General features: G+C 36.3%; 1 protein-coding gene across 6 annotated transcripts in view; it reads right to left on the reverse strand.

The window, feature by feature from the left end:
* Positions 1-23,143, reverse strand: part of MTMR7 (myotubularin related protein 7) — a 172,189-nt gene that overhangs the window by 124,507 nt on the left and 24,539 nt on the right. The window contains exon 1 of one of the 6 annotated variants that reach the window (XM_035699848.2): positions 10,648-10,668. The exons of the other annotated variants lie outside the window; for them this stretch is intronic. Coding sequence (XP_035555741.1) covers positions 10,648-10,653 — 6 coding nt within the window. The 5' untranslated portion in view covers positions 10,654-10,668. Of the gene's footprint in view, positions 1-10,647; positions 10,669-23,143 lie in introns of those variants that run through there. 6 annotated transcript variants of the gene reach the window in all.

Raw genomic sequence — 23,143 nt, forward strand, 5'->3', positions numbered from 1 at the left:
CTCTAGGGACCCAGATTTGTATGAGCCAGAGTAGTTGGGATCCTAAGGAAAAGTTGATATGAATGAACATGGGCTTGGTAGCTGGGATTATCGGGATGGGGAAAGCATAGGCACAAGGCTGTCAATAGAAATGTGCCTATCTGACAACCTGTATGTTTGTTCGGCTCTTCTTTCTAACTTGTGGGAAGGCAACCACAAAGCTTGGTCCTGGGGAATGAAAAGGCTATTACACAGAGATCCCTGTTTTTCTCTGTTTCCTGAGAAGCCGAGAAAAACAAAGAGGACCAAGGTAATCCAGGTGTATGCTCTGCACCTGATTTTTATATGTCTGACAATTCCAATAAGAGAATCATTGTGTTGGGATGCCTGAATGGCTCAGTGGTTGAGCGTCTACTTTCAGCTCAGAGCGTGATCCTGGGGTCCTGGAATCTTTTTTAAAGATTTTATTTATTTATTCATGAGAGACACACAGAGAGAGACACAGGCAGAGACACAGGCAGAGGGAGAAGCAGTCTCCATGCAGGGAGCCCGACACGGGACTCGATCCTGGGTCTCCACGATTACACCCTGGGCTGAAGGCAGTGCTAAACCGCTGAGCCATCCAGGCTGCCCAGTAAAATCTTTTAAACAGAGAGAGAGAGAAAGAGAGAGGGGGTGAATCATTATGTTATAGTCAATAATACTAAGTTATAAACTTCAAAGCTGCTAAAAGACTAGATCATAATTGTTCTCACCACTAAAAAAGAAATGATAATTATGTAACCTGGCAGAGGTGTTAGCTAAGGCTAAGGTGTTCATCATATTGCACTATAGAGATTTGTATCAATCAGCATATTGCATACCTTAAACTTACACAATGTTATATGTCACTTATATCTCAATTAAAAAGAAAAGATTCAGTGTAATAGTTGTGCTGGCTCTGGTGGCAGCAGAAAGTGCCACTGTTTATCTGTGGTCCCAGCAGCAGTGACCAGGAGCAAATTACTTTGGTTCCATCCAGGCATGCACATAGGGCTGCATACAGCCAGAGGTACTAGGCCAGTGATCAAGATGATGTTGAGAGGGAACCGTCTACTCAGGTAGGGGAGAGAGGTGACTGCACTAGTGAAAGACACTCTGGGGTCTGGCCACGAAGGACTCAAATGTCATGCCTAGATGGGACCATTATCAATAGCCACTAAAGAGCATCAGCCAAACTCATAAAACTGGATATTAAGTAGAGGAAGGTAAAGAATCGTGAGCCTTCTCTGTAGCCTTCTTAGAATGGCCTTTTATCTGGGTAATTAAGTTGTCTTATAGGAGATGTTTTTAGGTATCTGATCTGTGATACAATTCTAGAAATAAATATAATAGCTTAAACCATTACTGCATACTGGAATGACCCGCCATGCTGAGAATAGTTTTCAACAGCATCGTCCAACATGTTAGCCATTAGACAGTCACATGCGGCCAGTGACCTCCTGAAATGGAGCTAATGGGACCATTACTGAGTTTTTAGTTGCATGGAATTTTAACAAATTTTAATCTGTATCTAAAAGAGTGACATGTGGCTAATAGCCACAGAACTGAACAGTTTTCACCTAGCCTGAAATGGTTTGCATTTTAGTTGGTGGTGTATAATGTTGCCTTGAGTGAAGTTTAAAAACTAATTAAATTGTTATAAAAGAAGACCACCTGCCCAGTTTTGTCTTTTGCATTTGAGAGCATCTCAAAAACTGGCACGATTTTTTTTTCTTATTCTTGTTGTGTTTTTTTGGTGAATATTCAGAGAAAATTTTAGAAAAGACATATTTCTTTTCTTTTTTAAGGGAAATCCACTTAATATATTTAAGTTAAAGATTACTTTCTATCAACTTCTATATGGGGAACAGGAAAGTTACAGCAGATATATGTGACTGTGCTCGTCCCCGTTCATTCACATTTGTCCTGGTAACCATACAACCATTTATTTGTTTTCCTGAGTAACTATCAACACTACCCAAACTGGTCCACCCCTTTTATCCCTGCCCCATCACACCAATGTGGAGGGGGTTTAAGAACTTTTTCACCATCCAATCAGAACCAACAAAGTGAAATGAGATTTTTTGTAGGGACCAAAGGGAGAGAGATGGCTCATGTCACCAGAACTGCTGGCAAGTGAACAAGTGAACACAATGTGAACCGGGAGGTTCCATGTGGAGCCTGGGGGAGTCACCAGCAAAAAGGAAGGCAGAACCAAGAAATGGAGAAAAACTGATAGTGATAAAAAATGATAATGTTTGAATTTCAACATCCAGCCATAGATAAAGACTCCCATGGAGATTTCTTTTAATAACAGTTTTAATGAGACATAATTCATGTAGCATACAATCCACCTTTTTAAAGTGAATGATTCAACGGTTTCTAGTATATTCACAGAGTTGTGTAACTATCCCCACAACCAATTTTAGACTATTTTTGTTCCCTGCCCACCACAGAGACCTATACTATTCCCCCTTCCTCTTCTCTCCCAAGTCTTTGGAAACCACTAGTCTACTTTGTCTCTATGAATTTGTCTCTTCTGAGTATTTCAGACAAATAGGATCATACATACATACAGCCTTTTGTGACTGGGTTTTTTTCACTTAATGTAATGTTCACAAGATTCATCCAGATTGTAGCATGCATTTGTACCTAACTCTTTTTTATTGACAAATATGAGAGTTTTTTTAAACATGCATTCTATTTTGCTGTAATTTTAGATTTTACAGAAAAGTTGCAAAGAATTGTAGATAGTGGATGTCACTTACCCTTCTCCCAGTTTCTCCTAATGCTAACATATTATGTCATCATGTACATTTGAAGAAATAACACTATTAGCTAAACTATGGACTTTATTTTGTTTTCACATTTAAAAAAAATGTCTTTTTCTTCCTGTTTCAGGAAACCAAATTACATTTAATTATCACATTTCCCCTTAGCTTCTCCTCTGGTCTATAACAATTTTCCCTCATTTTTCATGACTGATACTTTGAAGACTTCACTTTTGAAGTTAGATATTTTGTAGACTTTATCTCATTTTGGGCTAGTCCCATATTTGGGGTTTCTTTTTTCATGATCACATGAGGGTTATAGGTTTTTGGTAAGAATACCACAGAGGTGGGGCATTATTCTCTTCACATGATGTTAGGGAATGGGTGATATCCACATGGTGAGGTTAAACTTGGTCACCTACCTAGGATGTCTACCAAGTTTCTCCTCCATAAATTTACGGTTTTCCCTTTCCATTCTCTGTTTTTTTGGTGACAGGTCACTATATCCAGGCCACACTTAAAGGTAGGGGAATCAAGCTCTTACCTTCTAGAGATGGGAACAGCTACATATATTATTTGGCATTCTTACGTAAGGAAGATTTGTCCCTTTTCATTTACTCATTCACTTATTTAATCATTTATACCAATACAGACTCATCAATACATATTTAACCCAATACTAACATTGTTTGTTTCTTCAAATTGTTCCAGATTTGTCAATAGAGAGCTCTTTCGAGTTGGCTCCAGTATCCTTTGATATGCCCTTTTTCTTCTTTCTTCTTTTCCTCCTTTTCCTTTTTCTCTTCATCCTTCTTCCTTAGCATTTCCTTATATCCTGACACTATAAGATGCTCCAGGCTCATTTTTTTTGTTTTCCTCGCACCAGCCATAGAATAAGCCATTTCTCCAAGGAGCCTGCTTTCTTTTATTGCAGAATGATAGTTAGAAACCAAAATCTGGCACTGAGTGTGCTTATATTGGGGTGTTACTGCTGCTGAGCCAATATATGTATGTGTTCTAATTCACATATACACACATAGCTAAAATCACTTTTAGTTCTATTTGCATATATATTTAAATAAACAGGAATTCATACTGATATCTCTGACTCTAATCCAAAACCACAGGGTCCATTCTAATTTCTCTTCCTACTTATTTTTAACTTTTTATCTGAACAGTGAGAAACCTGGCTCTCACTAGCTATAATTCATTTACTTATTTGTTCAACCTTAGTATGCATGTAAAGTAGTTTCAGAATTTCTGATTTCTGCTCTGGTGATAAATAAATTTACTAGCTTGGACATAGTGCTTAGTCTCAGTTCTTCTTGTTTCCAGCCTATTATTACCAGATAAATTCTTTTTTTTTTAATTGTATGGGTTGGGATTGGCTGATCTGATACCTCAATCTTTTATACCAATCATTTGTAGGCATTTAAGAACTATTGTTTTTAAAAGAAATATAGTAAATGTCTTCTGTTTTATAATAAGGCTTTTGCAGTATATTTTATGCTGATGTTTGAAATCAATTAAAGGAATGTAAGTCTGTGATTAAATAGTTACTACCTTACTTAAAATATGAGGAAATGAAGAGCCCGATCTCCCATATCCACAGCTTTTAAAAAGCATAACTCTAAAAGGGAATTAAAAAATTATGTGGTAATATTGTCATTTAATTGCCATGACTAGTTGTTTTAAAATCCCAATATATGTAACAGAAAAATATCCAATTATTAGCTTATGATATGAATATTTGTTGAATGAATTGTGGAGGGGTGATGGGCCAACATAACATCTATAGTCATAGCCAAAAGGACTTTATGGTTTGCAAATACCCTTTCCCTACACTTATCTCCTTTATTTTTTATACCAACACTGTGAAGACAGACTTTATAATTATCATCTTCATAATTATCTGCAGGTTTCTAAGAACTCAAGCTGAGTAACTTCATTAAACAATATAGCTAGGTTCAAAAGCAGATGATCTAACTCAAACTCCCATATTATGTCCTTTCTACCAGGTTATTGATTAGATATCATGTTATTGGGGGGTAGCAACATACTGACGTCACACAAATCACCAGATTTTTTCAGACAGAGGCTCACATTTGGTTCATGTGCATTGTTGGGAGCCCCTAAGCTCAGAGCAGTAATGTATATCCCTTCTGTCATTACACCATTAGCCATAAATATATGATGTAACAGTAATGCTGTTAAAGAGATGGAAGAGAATATAAACATTTAGATTTTTAAAGTCCTTTAAAATTTTCAATTTCTCCTCCTCTTTCTTCTTTTTGCTAAATAAAAATTCTCAAATTACTAACTTATAAAAAACTTATCTATGGAAGATGAAGATCTTTACATTGAATTGACTTTGGGATGACTGTCTGCCTTTACTACAAACCTAGAAAAAGACACAGGGTCTATGTCAATTCATCACATGGTAGCTGCCTGGTAAATGTTTGTTGAATTAATCAGTTATTCAAATCACCAAATATTTGCTGAACTAAACTCTGTAAAGGCACCAAGAAGAAAAGGTCTCTGTCTTCAAGGAACAATGATCTCGTTGAGGAGACTAGGCACAAACACCTGCTCATACTGCAAGTCAATAGTACAAGAGTTCCAGGATAATAAAAAGAACTAACATGGGACTTGTTGCCAGTTAAATTACGGGCAATAGATCCTGAAGAATGTCTGAGCAGAAAGCAATTACTCAAGCAGACATGATCAAGTAGACATCTTACAGAGAGATGGCTTGAATTCAGTCATAAAGGGTGGCTAAGCTTTGGGTGCATGAAGGTGTGGAGGTCTGCTATGGAGAGTCAGGGAACAGGGAAATGCAAAGATTTCTCATCTGACAGCTTATTTTTCCACTAAAGATAGATCGTAAGGGGGTTGAGTTGAAGTTGCTCATGTCAGAACAATCTGTGGTCTATATTGATCTCAAAGAAGCAAAACATGTCAAGTACTCCTTAGGAGTTTGAGACCAAAAGAAAAAAAATTAGCTAAGATCCAAGTTTCAAAAAATCAGATAACAACTTTCTTCCAATTTCCTTTAACTACTTGTATAACTACACTCTAATGAAATATCATTTGAAAAAGTAGTTGTCTGTTTTTAGAGTTTCAATTTAAAGTTTAGCTACAGTCTCTGTGATTTTGAGTTAAAGTTTAATTATTTAAGTAACCAACAGACTCCTTCATTCCCCATGAATGTGACTCACGTAATTTTCAGTATAATGTGTTTTTTTAAAAAAAGGCTCAGGTGTTTTTGTTTTTCATAACCCACGTTTTTTATTTTACCAACTTCTGCATTTTTAATTGAGATTATGTACTGTGTGGGGAATATTTTCTGTTTTCTCTTTATTTTTCTTTCACTCATTAGCAGGATATCAGTTTTACATGTCATTCCTCTCATCCCAATAACTTGAGGTTCAGTTTGGTTTCTGAAAAGAATCTTGTTACAGGGTACCTCCACCCAGAAGTTGGACTCTAAATTTCCTGCCTATGTACCTATCTATAAGAGACACTGAATTGGTTCTTAAAGGTAGATTAACTGATGTTAAAATACATACTTTCTGTTCAGGAAAGGACAAAAACTTTCCTTTTGCTGAAGGAGTCTAATAAAAAAAAGAAAAGAAAAGAAAAATATCTAGTATTGGAGAGAAAATTGTCATTTTCCTTCCAAATAGTGCTAGAGGCACATGACAAAACATACTAATAATAGAAAAAAAAGTTCTCTTTTTTTTTCTTTTTACTGTTAATGTAGCTTATGTGAGGCAGCTGCAAATCTTCATTTTCATGGAAACAATCCCACACCCTTGTTCACCCCAAAGAGCTCTTTCCTTCCAACTAAGAACAGATTTTTTTTTCCTTTCATAAGATTTTAGAATTTTGAAACCCAGAGATCACTGAGTCTAATTTTATAAACTGAATGAGCAGACATGGATAAGGCAGGATAATAATGGGAGAATCTACCCATATCCCACCCTGTACTCACCTATTAGCTAACTATACTCCAGCAACATTAAGCTTTTTTAAAAGACCTGGTGATTTTAGGGTTCCATATGTTGGAACAGACAGTTCCCTTGCCTGGAATGACAGCTCTTTCTTCATCAGGAATATGCCTGATCATCCTCCAAGACTTAATTAAAGGTTGACTCAGCTATGGAGCCTTTTCTAGTTCTCTGAGTGTTCTAGTTCTCTATCTTTTGCTCCCTATGTCTTCTTACAGTACCCCATTGATACCTCTGTCATGGCACTTGTCATGGTGTATTACAATAATCTGATATATATTCAGACGCTCCCTGGATGGTGAATGACTCAGTTTCAATCCTTCATTTTCATAGATCCATTGCCTAGCACAGCACTTGCCATATAGATAGATAATTCATCACTGATGACTGAATGATTGGCTGGAACTTTCATGAGGTTCTCCTTGCACATCTAGTAGCTCGATTACACATTCTCAAAAATGTTTCTTATCTAAATTTTTATCATTGCTTGAATAAGAACTCTGAGCCCCTCCACACCTTGTGGATAGTATACTAAATTAGCATAGTTGTTTGTTTTCAAAATTCTTTGATATGTGTTTGAATAAATTAATAACCACAACGTACCATTCATTAAATTCAAGGAGTACAGGATCACTCAGACTTTACCTTAGAAATATTTAATCATTGGACTCAACAAATTTAAAACAAAATAAAATGAGTTTGATTATTTTTGCCTTTTTGTGAGAAATATCTTTGTCCTTTATTAACTAGATGTGCTTAGGCTTCATAATCAAGTTTTTGTAACCTCTTACCCTCATGGTTAGCCCCTGGAGAGTTTCTCCTCACTGGTAAGATCTCCTCCACCCAAGTACTTTAAGCACCAGGAAGTTTAAATATATGTATTTCTAAAATAGTCCCAAGTATAAGATGTCAAAATTCTTAAACTTAATTTTTTGAAATCAGTTCTATCTTCCAGTCCAGTGGTAAAATGGAAATTATTTACTCTGGAACTCTGACTGCCTTACTGATGAATCATGGCCGCTGTGACACAGGCCCCAGAGCTGTGTTTCTGTGTATTTTCTCCATTGCCATCATTGGTTTTATATGTTTATTTAAAATGAGCCAAACTGCTGCAAACATTTCAGTCCCTATGCAAAGGCCACTAACCTGTCTGAAAGGAGAACTCGTTAAGAGTGCTGGACAAAACTTTTGGACAAAAATCAAAGGCTACATAAAGCTCAGTATAATCAAACTCTTTGAGCACACACAGAGCCAAAAATAAATGTTGTGTATTGGCAAAGGCTCAAGGTTCAGGGCTTTGAAACTTTTGGTATAAGTTTCAGACTTTCCCTATAAACTGAAAATATTAATATTTGCCATTCTTCATAGTACTAAGTAGTTGCTCCCTGGAGAAAAATATAGACATTTTAAATGTTAGTCTTATCTGTTTTTCCCTCTGTCAAGCCAGTTACTATATTTGTTTTTTAGAAAAAAAGTCTTTAAAATGTGCCTTATCATTTCCTATAGAGATTTTGATAAAGGTAAAATCATGTCTCTTCAGACATGCTACACTTTTTCTCCCTAAAACATGAAAAGATTATGGCATTTTTATGTCCATATCTCTGAACACCAGATTGCTCTGCCCTTTTCTTAATCTTTTATAAATAAACACAGTTACATACATACATACATACATAAATAAGAGGGGAGATAGAACAAGCTCTATTAAAATTACATTTCAAAAAAATTAACAGATAGAGCTTATTGACTACCAAAGGCTTATGATAGAAGCTATAGAAATAGTCATCAAATAATAATATGTGAAATATGTTGTTTCATTCTACATCTCAATCATACCTACACATCCCATTTCGCCTGGAAGTGAAAGTGAAGATACACTGGTAAAAGACATTTACATATATATGTCCTGATTAGAGCAGGAAGTAACTGAAGAATCTCATGAGAGGCTTTCTTGTGACCAATTCAGGTAGGTTTGGGGGCTTCCAGAAGTTTATGAACTTATTATAAACTTTGAATTGCTATCTGAACCCTGTCACTAGCCATTATTTCATCCTTCCCCTCAACCTCAACCCACTAAGATTTGAGGTGATATTCTTTATACCTGGGCCTTAAAATGAGAAGAGGAATAACAAACCACCTGTTACCTTTCAAAATCCTTAACCACAACTTTCCCATCTATCTCCTCATCCTCTCAAACCAACAAAGAAATGCACCAGATCACTTTCTAGAGCTTTCCAAATATAAACCCTGGTTTTCAAATATTATGTATGCTCTTTGGGGCACTCTTGTTTAATATTAGAGCACTAATTTACTTTCTCTTCAAGAAAGAATACCAGGGCTGAGTGAAAATACCAAGAGCTGTGCTCTCGGCAATCCCATCCACTCCCCAGCCTTCTGCTGTTTGCCACTGGTAATCCAAGCTACCATGGTGTGGTATAGCAATAAATATTTTCCTAATTATCTGAGTAAGTGATGGATTTTATATTTTTTCCTTTGCTGGTCTTGCAAATAAAAGTCTCTTTCAATCTGGTGTTCTCTTGAAAGCTTTAAATACAATGAAAGATGAGCAGATAGAAAAACAACACTAGGAGACAGGACATCATTTGGCAAATTTGCCTGAGTCTGTCCCCCTTCCTCTTCCTCTGTGACGTTACCCCGTGAGCTGGTGTGTTGTTCTGGTCACATGAGTCAGTCACTGAAGCATGTAGAACCTTGAATAGTTTCAGGTTGTTCTGTTCCAAGGGGAGACTCTCTTTAAATCTAAGAACTGGCTTTGACACACTAATTTCTGTACTCAAGGCCACTGAAAGTCCCATCAGTTAGCAAAACTTTTTAGGACACCTGTGTCACAAGATGTTTGACATCACTGAGTGGCATCGGCAAGGATGACCCAAGCATGGTTAAGTTAGGTGGGATCAGCAGCCATCCACCGATAACACCGTTTTCTCAGGGCAAATTCCAGGGGGAAAAATTGCTTTATAAGACTAAATCCTCATTTGTGTTATCAAAGAAAACAGTGCACCTCGTTTATGACATTTAATAAACAAAATGTGTATCTTTTCCCTTTCAGAAACAGTCCTTTTCTACTGATCGTAGACTAACAAGAAATCAGAGCTCAATCCAACCTGCTGACAAGATAATATCTAGAAAGAACCAGTTGATTGCAGCTGTGTTTTTTGTTTCCTAACAAATGATTTCCCCAAATTGATGTTCTTTGATCCCTTGGAAAGCTATTTAAGAATGTTATAAAACAAACAAAACAAAACAGAAGCAGACTCATAGATACAGAGAACAATCTCATAGAGATCCTGCCAGAGGGGAAGGGGATGGCGGGATAGATGAGTGAAGAAGGGGAAGGGAATTAAAAGGTACAAACTTCCAGTTATAAAGTAAATAAGACAGAAGATGTAATAGACAGCATAGGGAATGTAGTTAATAAGATTGTAATGACTTCATGTGGTGACAGATGGTAGCTAGATTTCTTGTGGTGATCACTTTGTAGTACATGTAAACATTGAATCACTACGTTATATATATATATATATATATAATATATATATATATTATATATATATATCAACTATACATCAATAAAAAACTTAAAAAGATTAAAGCTTATTTTTGATCTCCAGTGATGTTATTTATGACTCTTGTTATACGAAGCTTAGCAAAACCACATTAAAGACCAATTCCTTTCGTAAGGGAAATGTTTTCAGACATGTCTAATAGAATCATCTGAACTCGAGTAGGAGGAGCCTGGTTTCAACCTGCAGGAGCAACAGCAGTAACAGATACTGAGAAAGAATCTGAGAATAGGAAAGCCGTCCCCTACCATGTCTCAAAGTGGGGAAACTTAGAACACTTACGGACATTTTCTGCTTTGGAAGACAGGCATCGGAAGAAAAATTCAGCTATAGATTCAAAAGGAAATGCTAAGATTAGAAAATATTTTTAAAAAGAAAGAAGCAGAGCTTTACATTAGTGGTGTAGTCCCAATCATTTAATTTTGCTTTTGTTTCTCTTGTCTGAAGAGACATATCTAGAAAAATGTTTCTGTGGCTAGCATCAAAGAAATGACTGCCTGTGATTTTTTTCTAGGAGTTTTATGGTTTCAGTCCCACATTTAGTCTTTAATCTATTTTGACTTTATTTTTGTGTATGGTGTAAGAAAGTGGTCCAGTTTTCCTGGCATCATTTATAGAAGAGACCATCTTTTCGCCATTGCATATTCTTGTCTCCTTTGCCATGGATTAATGGACCATATAAGCATGGGTTTATTTCTGGAATCGCTATTCTGTTCAATTGATCTATGTGTCTATTTTTCTGCCGGTACCATACTTTTTTTAATTACTACAGCTTTGTAGGATATCTTGAAATCTGGGATTCTAACACCTTCAGCTTTGTTTTCTTTTTCAAGATTGCTTTGGCTATTTGGAGTCTTTTGCGATTGAATACAAATATTCAGATTACTTGTTCTAGTTCTGTGAAAAATGCTGTTGGTATTTTGGTAAGGGTTGCACTAAATCTGTATATTGCTTTGGGTTGTATGGGCATTTTAACAATATTAGTTTTTCCAGTCCATGAGCATGGAATATCTTGCCATTTGTTTGTATCATCTTCAGTTTCTTTCATCAGTGTTTTATAGTTTTCAGAGTATGGGTCTTTCACCTCCTCAGTTAAGTTTATTCCTAAATATTTTATTCTTTCTGATGCAACTGTAAATGGGATTGATTTCCTAATTTCTTTCTGCTACTTCATTATTAGTGTATAGAAATAAAAAATATTTCTTCATATTTTGTATCCTGAGATCTTACCAAACTCATTTATCAGTTCTAATAGTTTTTTGGTGGAGTCTTTAGGATTTTCTATATACAATAACATGACATTAGCAGTGTTTAAATCACTATGTATAGTTCACAGGCAACTATGAAGTGCATTTGCTTAAGTTTTTTCAGTTTTATTGAGATAAAATTGACACATAGCACTTATAAGTTTAAGGTGTACAGCATAGTGATATATATGTATTATGAAATGATTACTACAGTAAACTCAGTTAATATAATCCATCACCTCATATAGTTACAAAAAGTTTATTTTCCTTGTGATGGGAAATTATAGGATCTAATCTCTTAGCAACTTTCAAATACCCTATATAGCAGTGTTAACTATAGATAGACCTCAAGGGATTATGCTAAGTGACACAAGTCAGAGGTAGACAAATACTATATTATCTTGCTTATATGTGGAATCTTAAAAAAACACACACACAAAGAAAAAGAGATTATATTTGTGATTAGTAGAGGTGGGGGTTAGGAGGTTAGGAATTGGGTGAATGTGGTCAAAAGATACAAACTTCCCATTGTAAGATAAATAAGTCCTGGGAAAGTTGCCTAAGTTGTTTTTTTTTGAAGTGTTTATTTAAATTCTAGTTAATTAACATATAGTGTAATATTGGTTTAAGGGGTAGAATTTTGTGATTCATCACTCAGTGCCTATCACAAGTGTTTTGTGGTACTCTCAATTTTGCTCTTTCTCCTGTGTCCCATTTCACCAGGCTTTAAATCAGACTGCCTTGTGAAATGTGTTGGACTCACATTACTGTAAAAAGGGCCAAGTCATAGAACTAAATGAGAAGAGAAGTAAAAATCAAGTCAATACCATCTGTTCCCAGATATCCAAGCCTGAGTGGCCCCTGCACAGCTTAATAGGTTGTGAGTATCCAAAGGAGCCATTTGTTCTGTCTCACAAGAAGGAAACTAGCATGTCCTGAAGCAGCATACCTCTGCCAAGGTTACCAGGGGCTCAGCCCATCCCTGTGGGTAGATCATAGCCAGTTGGGTGGTGATAAGAGAGTGGGGTGGGACGCCTAGGGAGCCCAGTGGTTGAGCATCTGCCTTTGACTCAGGGCGTGATCCTGGGGTCCAAGGATCAAGTCCCACATCGGGCTCCCAGTGGGGAGCCTGCTTCTCCCACTGCCTATGTCTCTGCCTCTCTCTGTGTCTCTCATAAGTGGATAAATAAAATCTTTAAAAAAAAAAAAGGGAGTGGGTTAAGGAGAAAGGGCTGCAGAGAGAATCAGTGATTGGGAGGCAACGTGGCAAGAACAAGATAAGCTGTCAGAGAAAGTTGGGTTCAGGGACATTACAAGATGTACAGAGAATGGAGACAAACTTTGAAATGAGTTGCAGTACAATGGGAACATGGGGACTAGAATCTAGTAACATGTGGAAACTAAGAGGAAAATGAGGGACACAGAAGTGCTTGGTTAATGCAGCTATGCAGGTCGTGATGGTGTTGGTTGAGGTCCAAAATGAGTCACAGTTCAGGGGTGCAGTGTTTATTTAATGAGGCTCCAGATCCAAAGATATAGAAATGGATAAAGTGCCTTTGGGCTCAAGGACCTGAGGACCAATGAGCTCTGCTTTTTCAAGTTGTGCTGTTAGCACACTAGAGTCCCAGAAGCCTTTCTAATTTCTGTTCAGTGCCACCTGCAACTTCTGATGTTAGGCCTGAAAATGAGAGATGAAAAGAATGCAGACCCATATCTATCAAAGAGATTACCATTTGAAGGATTGGGATATAAGCTGTTGGTGGTTCTCCAAATTTTATACATATTAGAGTCACAATGGTGGAAAGTGGTGGAGTTTGTTTAAAATACAACCCAATATGGAGATCTTTTTTCAGTAGATTTGGAGTAACAATCCAGAAATCTGTATATAAAACCAGCATTCTAAGCTGGGTGCTAGCATGTGTGCAATGGGATATCAATTAGAAAAAAAGTGTCTCCTTTGAATAGACTGATTTTAAAAGCTCTCCTTCTTTAGGTCCTGCACACTCCTGCCAGCAAGAACATCCTAACCAGCAGGGCTGATGGAACTTCAGCTCCAGCACCTGCTACTTGGCTAGGTACAATACAACCTTCACAGTCTCTCTCTCTCTCTCTCAAAGAAAGAGGTGAGAGGAAGGGCAGAGGGAAAGAGAGAATCTCAAGCATGCTCCACACTCAGCATGCAGCCCAAAGCTGGGCTCAATATCATGACCCTGAGACCATGACCTGAGCCGAAATCAAAAGTTGGAGGCTTAACCAACTGAGCCCCCCAGGTACCCTCCCAATCTTCACAGTCTCTTTCAGTGGTTGGGATCCTTTAAAGGTGATTCTTGAAACACAATAAGAGAAAACCTACTTTAATTCAACATCTTCCAAACTATCCTGAAGATAAACATATCCTAGTAACTTATTAAAATGAAAGATGCCTGGGTCTCACACTAAGCCTATTGTATTAGAGTCTTCAAAGGTACAGATTGGAAATTAGTGCTTTTAACACATGCTTTGGTCATTCTTTGCCTCAGAGAAGTTTGGGAAACACTGACTTAAGGGATGACATAACCCTGGTGCAACATTTATCATTGGGGTGTTTTCCCATTAGGGAAATCAGAGGCATCTTTTGACTCCTGGTCTTATTACCTCTCAGAATGGAACAGAAAGGCAAAATAGTATGGATAGAGGAGCAGACTTGAAAAACATTCAGGAAGTACAAAATTCAGGGAAGAATGAGAACTTGAAACAAGCTAAATGTTTTCATAAAAGAAGATATTGGGAACATTCCCTTGCAGTTTTAAGCATGAGCAGCTGTTATTTATGGAGTTTCTGTCCACAATGCCTCTTTCCAGTTGTCATACTCTGCAAGATGATACATGAAGCAATTTCAGTTTTTCAACTCATCACTCCTGCATATTGTGAACACTTTAAGATGTTGTTACAAGCTTACTTGGCAATAAAATTTGTTCATAAAGTTAAAGGACATATGTCTCACTGTTTTCACTTCCATTTGATACAACAACACCACATAATCTGTCTAGGAAAGAACAAAAGATTGAATAAATATGTTAGAAGTGGATCTCTGATTTAAGTATTTTTATTTCTTAAATATCTTAAATACAACAGCAGAAACATGAATAAAACACATGTTTTAGGAATCTGATAACTTTCATGTGGTGACCAAATCCTTACAATGTGCAATGGTATAGGATCAAATCCTACAATGTGTGTATTTGTATAGTTTGAAGTTACAGTACTCATCAGTGTCTTCTAAAACTAAACAACACCAAAAAATGCCCATTTTTGTGACCTATGAAATTTAGACTGTATTCTTAAAGGCATTCTGGCCAAAAACTGGATTAGTAATGGGTATATAGTTTTAGTATGTGTCAGGATAACTTTTGGATGTTCCTGGCTGGTATTTGTGACCAGCTGGGTCCTTGATTATTTGATGGTCTAATGACCACTCATACTCAGGCCTGGAGATTTGGTTGACAACCTCAAGTCCTGCATTCTTCCAGTAGGCTTAACAAAATTGATTCCTCATGATGTTCAGATCTGTTTCTGAAGAGAGGGTAACCATGCAATGAATATTTGCTAAAAAAGTGATAAAGATGAAAACCCAACACAAAAATACCATTCAACAGGTATGCTTTACAAAACCAAGAATTTTTTGTGAGCAGCCAATAGCAACCTTGCCAACTATCTGATTAAACAGCCAAAGGTTTGAGTGACTAAACTCTGTTTATAGAGTATGGATCCCGTAGAGGCTGGAGACATTGGAACAGCCTCCAACCATGGTTCCAAGGGTGTGGTGCTAGGAAACTCTTGGCCATGATACTCAGCCACTGCTAAGAGGAAGAAGTGGATGGGGACTTGCTGCTCCTAATAATCAACAACAATTTCATTAACATTGAGATTAATTTCTCTAAGAAATAAATTTCAGCCTTTTTCTTTCTTTTTTATAATCAATATTCTTAAATTGAAATTAAAGAGCATATTTCCTAGAGTTGATTTTTAAGACATTTATTTGTTTCTAAGGCATTTGGGATTACTCTAGCTTAGTTCATTGTGTGACAGATGCTTGGGTCTTCTGTCACCATCCAGTGTCTGTACCTGACTAAGTTTAGATGTACCCTGAAGTGGGTATTGCTAAACTGGTAGTGAGCCTATATCACCACACATTATAACTATAAAAATATTTGAACCACATATATAGACTAATAGCTATGCCACAGTGACCTACCCTAATCATATGTGCTCTTGAAAGAAAACAATACCAAAAGTAGATCCTCTAAAAAAATCTATGAGTGTGGAATCTCTGTCAGTGAGAAAAGTAACAAATGGTATCTATTAGGAAGTTAATTTAGAGCTGACTTCCAGGTATAGCTTTCTTAACACTGTGGTAATATTACTTTTACCCAGATATTTTCTCCTTCCCCTTTCCTGCCCTCCACAAACTATCAAAAGTAAGACAAGATGAAAGAGATAACCTGAATAGTTCTGTAAGTATTCAAGAAGTTAAATTTGTAATTTTAAAGCTCCTGACAAAGAAGTATCCAGCCCCAGATGTTCCCACTGGAAAATTTTACCAAGCATTCAAATAATTAATGCCAGTTTTATACAAGGTCTTTCAGAAAGAGGAGGGAATACTTCCCAATTTCTTTAACAAGGCTATAATAACCCTGATACCAAAACCAGACAACAATACACAGGAAAAACTACAGACCAATAGTTCTAATGAACTTAGATGCAAAAATCCCCAGCAAAATTTTAGTAATCCAACAATGTATAGAAAGAATAATATGCCATAACTAATAGAATTAATTCCAGGTATAGAGAGCTGGTTCAATTTTTTTTTTCAATTTCCTAATCTTCTTTCCTTTTTTTCTTTTTTTAAAATTTTTATTGGAGTTCAATTTGCCCAGTGCTCATCCGGTCAAGTGCCCCCCTCAGTGGAGCTGGTTCAATATTCAAAAATCAATCAGTGTAACCCACCAATTATATCAACAAACTAAAGAAGACAAATTATCATATCAATTGATGTAAAAAAAAAGTATTTGACAAAATTCAACATTGATTCATGATATAAAAGAAAAAACCCTCAGAACAGTGAGATTCAAGCAAATTTCCTCAACTTCATAAAGATTATTTACAAAAAAACCTATAACTAACATCGTACTTAATGATGAAAGAATGATTGCTTTCCCTATAAGATCAGGAACAACACAAGTCTATACATTCTCACCATTGCTATTCAAACCATTGTAGCCAGGGTAATAAGGCAACTAAGAGAAATAAAAGACATGCAGCTTAAAAAGGAGGATACTGCCTCCATTTGCAGACAATGAGATTAGCTACATAAAAATAACAAGTAATCTACAAAAAGAAAAAAAACCTCTATATCTTAAAAGTGAATTTAGTAAGGTCATATGACACAAATCAACAGACAGAAATTAAATATCTACATACTGACGGGCACTGAGGGGGACACTTGACGGGATGAGCACTGGGTGTTATTCTGTATGTTGGTAAATTGAACACCAATAAAAAATTAATTTATTAAAAAAATCTACATACTGACAATGAACAGTGAAAACCAAACAAAAAATTCAATACCATTTAAAAAGTAAATTAAATACTTAGGTATAAATCTAACAAAACAAGTTCTAGATCTAGTTAATGAAAATTACAATATGCTGATTAAAGAAATCAAGATTTTAATAATTGGAAAGACAGATGAGGTTCATGGATTGGAAGACACCACATAATAAAGTTGTCAATTCTCTCTACATTTATCTATAGGTTTAACACAATTCCTATCAAAATCTCAGCAAGTTTTCTTGTTGACATAGACCAGTTTATTCAAGAATCTATATAGAAAAGGAAGAGTCAAAATAATTTTGAGAAAATAAATTGGGACAAATCACTCTTCTCAAGATTAAGTGTACTATAGAGCTATAGTAAACCAAGACTGTGGTACTAGCAGAGAAAGAGACACATAGGTAAGTGAAACAAAATAGATACCCAAGTATAGGTCCACACAAATGTGGATTCAATTTCTTTTTTACAAGGGAGCAAAGGCAATTCAATAAAGGAGATACAGCCTTTTCAATAATTGATGCTAGAGCAATTGGACATCCACAGGCAAAACAAAAATCTATAACCGAAACTCATACCTTATGCAAAGTTTAATTCAGTATGGATCATGGAGTTAAATAATATGTAAAAGCATAAAACTTCTAGAAAAAAGTAGGAGACAGTCTTTGGGAATGAGGACTAAACAGAGTTCTGGACTTGACCATAAATGCATATTCATAAAAGGAAAATTGATAAATTGGACTTCATCAAAATTAAAAACTTCTCTGTGAAAGACCCTGTTAAAAAGATGAAAAATAAAAGTCACTAACTTGGAGAAAGTATTGGGAAATCACTCGTCTAATGAAAGTCTTATATACAGAACATATAAAAAGCTTGCAAAACTGAATTTTTAAAAAATTAGAGGGGCTCCCTGGGTTGCTAAGCAGTTTGGCGCCTGCCTTCGGCCCAGGCATGATCCTGGAGTCCCGGGATCGAGTCCCACGTCGGGTTCCCTGCGTGGAGCCTGCTTCTCCCTCTGCCTGTGTCTCTGCCTCTCTCTCTGTGTGTCTCTTATGAATAAATAAATAAAATCTTTTAAAAAATAAATTTAAAAAATTTAAATTAGAAAAATTCAGTTAGAAAATGGGCAAAAGACGTGAATAGACATTTAACCAAAGAGGATATATGGACATCAAATGAGCACATGAAAAGATATTCACTATCATTACCCATTAGAGAAATAAAACTATGAGATATCATTACACAAGTATCAGGCTAAAATTTTTAAAAATAATGATAGTGGGAAAGGCTGGCAACAATGCAGGGAAACACATTGCTCATTCATTGTTAATAGAAATGTTAAATGCCACAGCCACTTTGGAAAACAGTTTGGCAGTGTTTCTTAAAACTAATCATACAGTCACCCTATACCTAAAAATTGCACTTGTTAGCATTTATTCCCAAGAAATGAAAACTCATTTGCACGAAGAAACTTGTACATAATTGTTTACAGTAGCTTTGTTCCTCCCAGTCCAAAGCTAGCAATTAAACAAATGTGCTTTACCAAGTAAATGACTAAACAAATTATGGTACATTCATACCATGGAATACTGCTCAGCAGTCAAAGGTACAAACTACTGATGCATGCAGCTACTTGGATGAACTTCAAGGAAATTATGAAGAGAGAAAAAAACTCAAGAGGATACATAATGTAAGATTCAATTTATGTCACATTAGTGAAACAATATAGTTATAGAGATGGAGAACAGACTAGTAGGTACCAGAGGTTAGGGCTTGGGGAGGAGAGGTGGGTGTGGCTATAAAAGGGTAATGAAAGGTGTCTCTCGACAGGATAGTAATGCATCATGATTGTAGTGGTGGCTTCATGAAGCTACATACGTGATAAAATTGCACAGAGACACATAAACACACACATACACACACATATAAACATACACACATACAATAACTACAAGTTTAAGTAGTGACTAAGCCCTGTGGATTGTACTGATGTCAATGTCCTGATTTGGATATTATACTTCTATAGAAACTTCCAATGATGTTACATTGGAAGAGGGAGGTGAAGGTGCACAGGACCCCTCTTTACATTTCCTTGCAGATGTCTGTGAAGCTATAAATATTTCAAAGTAGAAAGATTTTGAAAAGCCAGGCAGTAGGCAGGATGGGCAAGAAATAAGTGTAGTTGGTGCTCTCACACCTTTCTAAGGGCACTTCAAAAAAGAGTCTTTTTGAAAAATAACTTGGCACACATTTTTTCTAAACGTTTTGCCTAGAAGTCTCCCTTTGGGGATCTCTAAAGAGAATATCTTTAATAAGAGGAAACTATATGCAGGAAGACATTTTTCAGGGTGTTATTTGCAGTAACAAAAAATTTGGATGCAATCTAATTTTCCAGCACAAGTGGGAGGATTAATGACATAAGACATGCATGTACCCAACTGTCATTAAATGTCATGGTTAAAAATACAAAGTAACAAAAGGAAAAATGCATAGAAATTAATAAAAAGGACACAATCAGGATGCCAAATAGTTTGCATTACATGTATGCAAAAGAGAAGGAACAAATATATAAGAATAGAGGTGTATTGGTATAATGAGGATTTGGATTTTTGCTTTTGTGCATTCTCAATGCCTTTTAAATATAATTTCACTTTTTCATACTCAAAACAAATAAAATCTAAAAAACAAAATAAAACAAATAAAATCTCCCACCTACCAATTTTTACTTTTACCACTTTGAAGAGGCTCAAGTACTTAGCTTTTGGATAACACCATGGCTCTGGATGTTTGGTGTGAGGAGTAGGAAGGACAAGATAGAAACAAATCACACTTGTCTGTTTTTAATTTTGGCTTGAGAGAAGTCTTATATCAGGAGGAAGATATTCTCTGCATTCTACTTTCTATTTCACATGGTCTAGAACTTAGTCGAGCACTATTAACAATAATGATTTAGCTCTGCTATGCATATTCTATGGCATATGGCCTGGGCCCCTATTCATCATTCATTAACATTATTTCTGAATTCTCAATCACCGTCAACAAAATTAAAAAGAACCATTGCACACTGTTGGTGGGAAGTAAACTGATGTAGCTACTCTGGAAAACAGTACAGATGTGCCTCAAGAAATTAAGATAGAAATACCATGTGATCTAGCAATCCCATTTCTGGATATACAGCCAAAGGAGACAAATAACTCTCTCAAAGAGGTATCTACATCCCCATATTCATTACAGGATTATTTACAATAGCCAAAATCTGAAAAGAACCCAATGTCCATCAACAAATGGATGGGTAAAGAAAATATGGTATATCCATACAATGAAATATTATCTGGTTTTAAAAAAAAGAAATCCTACCATTTTCAACAACATGGAGGGCATTAAGCTAAGTGAAATAAGTTAGTCACAGGAGGACAAATGCTGTATAATGCCACTTACACGAGGTACCTAAAGAGCCAAATTCATAGAAACAGAGAATAGAAGAATAGAGTGGTGGTTGCCAGATGATTTGGGTGGGCTGGGGTGGGCTAGGAAGTCGTTCAATAGGTAGAAGTTTCAGTTATGTAAGATGAATACATTCTAGAGATCTGCTGTATAACATAGTGCCTACAGTTAACAGTACAGTGCTGTGCTCTTAAAGATTTGTTAAGAAAACAGATCTTATGTTAAATGTTCTTATCACACACAAAAGCAAAGGGACACAAGAGATCTTTTGGAGATCATGGCTATGTTTACTACCTTAGTTGTGATGATAGTATCACAAGTATAGGCATATGTCCAAACTCATCAACACGTATACATTAAATACCTGCAATTTTTTACGTATAGAGAAATATCAATAAAACTGAAAAAATAAACAAACCCACTGCCTTTCCTGGGCAGTATGATGGCTATTCTCTGTTCACTTTACAGCGGAAGTCTTGCCTATAGGATATGCTTAGGGCAAGCAGGTGCATCATACAGTCTTCTAGGTGCAAATCTGTTAATAATCTGGCAGTTTATAATAAATAAACATTAAAGATAGTCTCGCTTTATATTAAAGCTTTAACATGGATCCCACATTTCTTTCTATGGGTTTATATATGTCTGATAAACACAAGTATCTATCCCCTCCCAATTCATAAAAATCTAATATGATTTGAAAGTGTCACATGTGACTGTGGCTAGGACCATGAAAATGCTTTGCGTGTTAGGAATCCTGATATTTGCCTGGAAATGAGTCGGCTGATCAGGAGACATGTTTGATAGTAACAGTGCTTACAGATCTCTACTTTTCCTTCACAATGTGGTGTAACTTGTAAATACTTATTCATATGTACAATTTAAATTTTTTTCCTATTTTTATTAGGTTCAGAGGTAAAATTTAGTGATTCATCAGTTGCATAAAATACCCAGTGCTCATTATATCAAGTGCCCACCTTAATACCCAGTTACCTCATCCCTCCACCCCCCTCCAGCAACCCTCAGTTTGTTTCCTAGAATTCAGCCTCTCTTATGGTTTGCCTCTCTCTCAATTTTCATCTTATTTTATTTTTCCATCCTTTCCCCTATGCTCATCTGTTTTGTTTCTTAAATTTCAAATATGAGTGAATTATTTGTATGTTTTAATGTCTCTCTCCCACTCAGTTTGAAATCCCAGAAGAACATGGTCATGACCCTTTTCTGCACTCTAGGGTCCAAGTCACCCAACAGACTGCCTAGCTCACAATTGGCACGTGACAAGTATGCTCTGAAATAATAAAAATGAAAGCATAGGTAGATATGATATTCTTCAGGGTGTTGGAATAGAGAGGAAATAAACCTAGTATTTTGAAAGTCAATTATGTGCTGGGAACTGTGTATGTTTTCTTATTTAATTTGCATTACAGTCCTCAAGCTAGCCATTATAATTGCATTTGAAATAACCAAGTTGAAGTTCAGAGCAGTTACACTGTTTTTTTGGGGGGATGGGAGGTGAGAGTGGGTAACCTAAGTCTGTCTGTCCATAAATGCTTTGTTTTTGTCTACATCTTACTGCTACCTTAAGCCCTACTGAGAGGAGAGAATGTCATGATAAAATCTCCTTTAGACAGGACTGCAAAATAATGGTAGAGTCCTCTGTGGAATAAGCTTCATGGGAAAAAAGGACAAAACTGGGGCTGAGCTCCAGCCACCAACAGGTGGGTGAAGAGGCAACAGAGAAACCCCTCGCCCTAGAAGCATTGTCTTTGGAGAAGAACTTTTCTCATGGGGTAGCATGGAATGTTACTGATACCAGAGTAGAGGTATCCTATGGATTTTGTGTGTGTGTGTGACTCTCCTTAATCTCAGTTTGGTTGTAATACTTTAGCTTTGAAAGGCTGCCTGAGGAATGTTTGATAATATAATGATCTGAGCCATTAAAATATTTTATTTTTTAAAAAGATTTATTTATTAATTTATTCATGAGAGACACAGAGAGAGAGCGGGAGAGGCAGAGACACAGGCAGAGGGAGAAGCAGGCTCCATGTCGGGAGCCCGATATGGGACTCGACCCTGGGACTCCAGGATCATGCTCCAGGCCAAAGGCAGGAGCTAAACCTGCACTCAGGGAACCCTAAAATATTTTAAATCTTCTGCAAAACCCAGTTATCAGAATTACTGTTATGTCTTTCTATTATCTTCAAAGCACATCTACTATTAATAAATATAGGGCTGCTTATACTCTGTTGAAGCCCAAAGAACAAAGAGTGGATACCAGTGACCTTGACAAAACCAGACATACTCATTCCTTCAACCAATAGTTTTTTGTGCCAAATGTGGGAATGCAAGGCTGATGATCACAGTCACTGGCTTCATGCCTTCATAGAGCTAACACTTTATTTTTAAACCATAATCAAACTCTGACCAAAATTCCCTGAATAAAAGTCCAATGAAGAACTAGAAATGAGAATTACTTGATTTCACAGCTGACAAGCATTATT

The sequence above is a fragment of the Canis lupus genome, chromosome 16 (assembly GCF_003254725.2).
Source record: "Canis lupus dingo isolate Sandy chromosome 16, ASM325472v2, whole genome shotgun sequence".
Taxonomy (NCBI): Eukaryota; Metazoa; Chordata; class Mammalia; order Carnivora; family Canidae; genus Canis; species Canis lupus.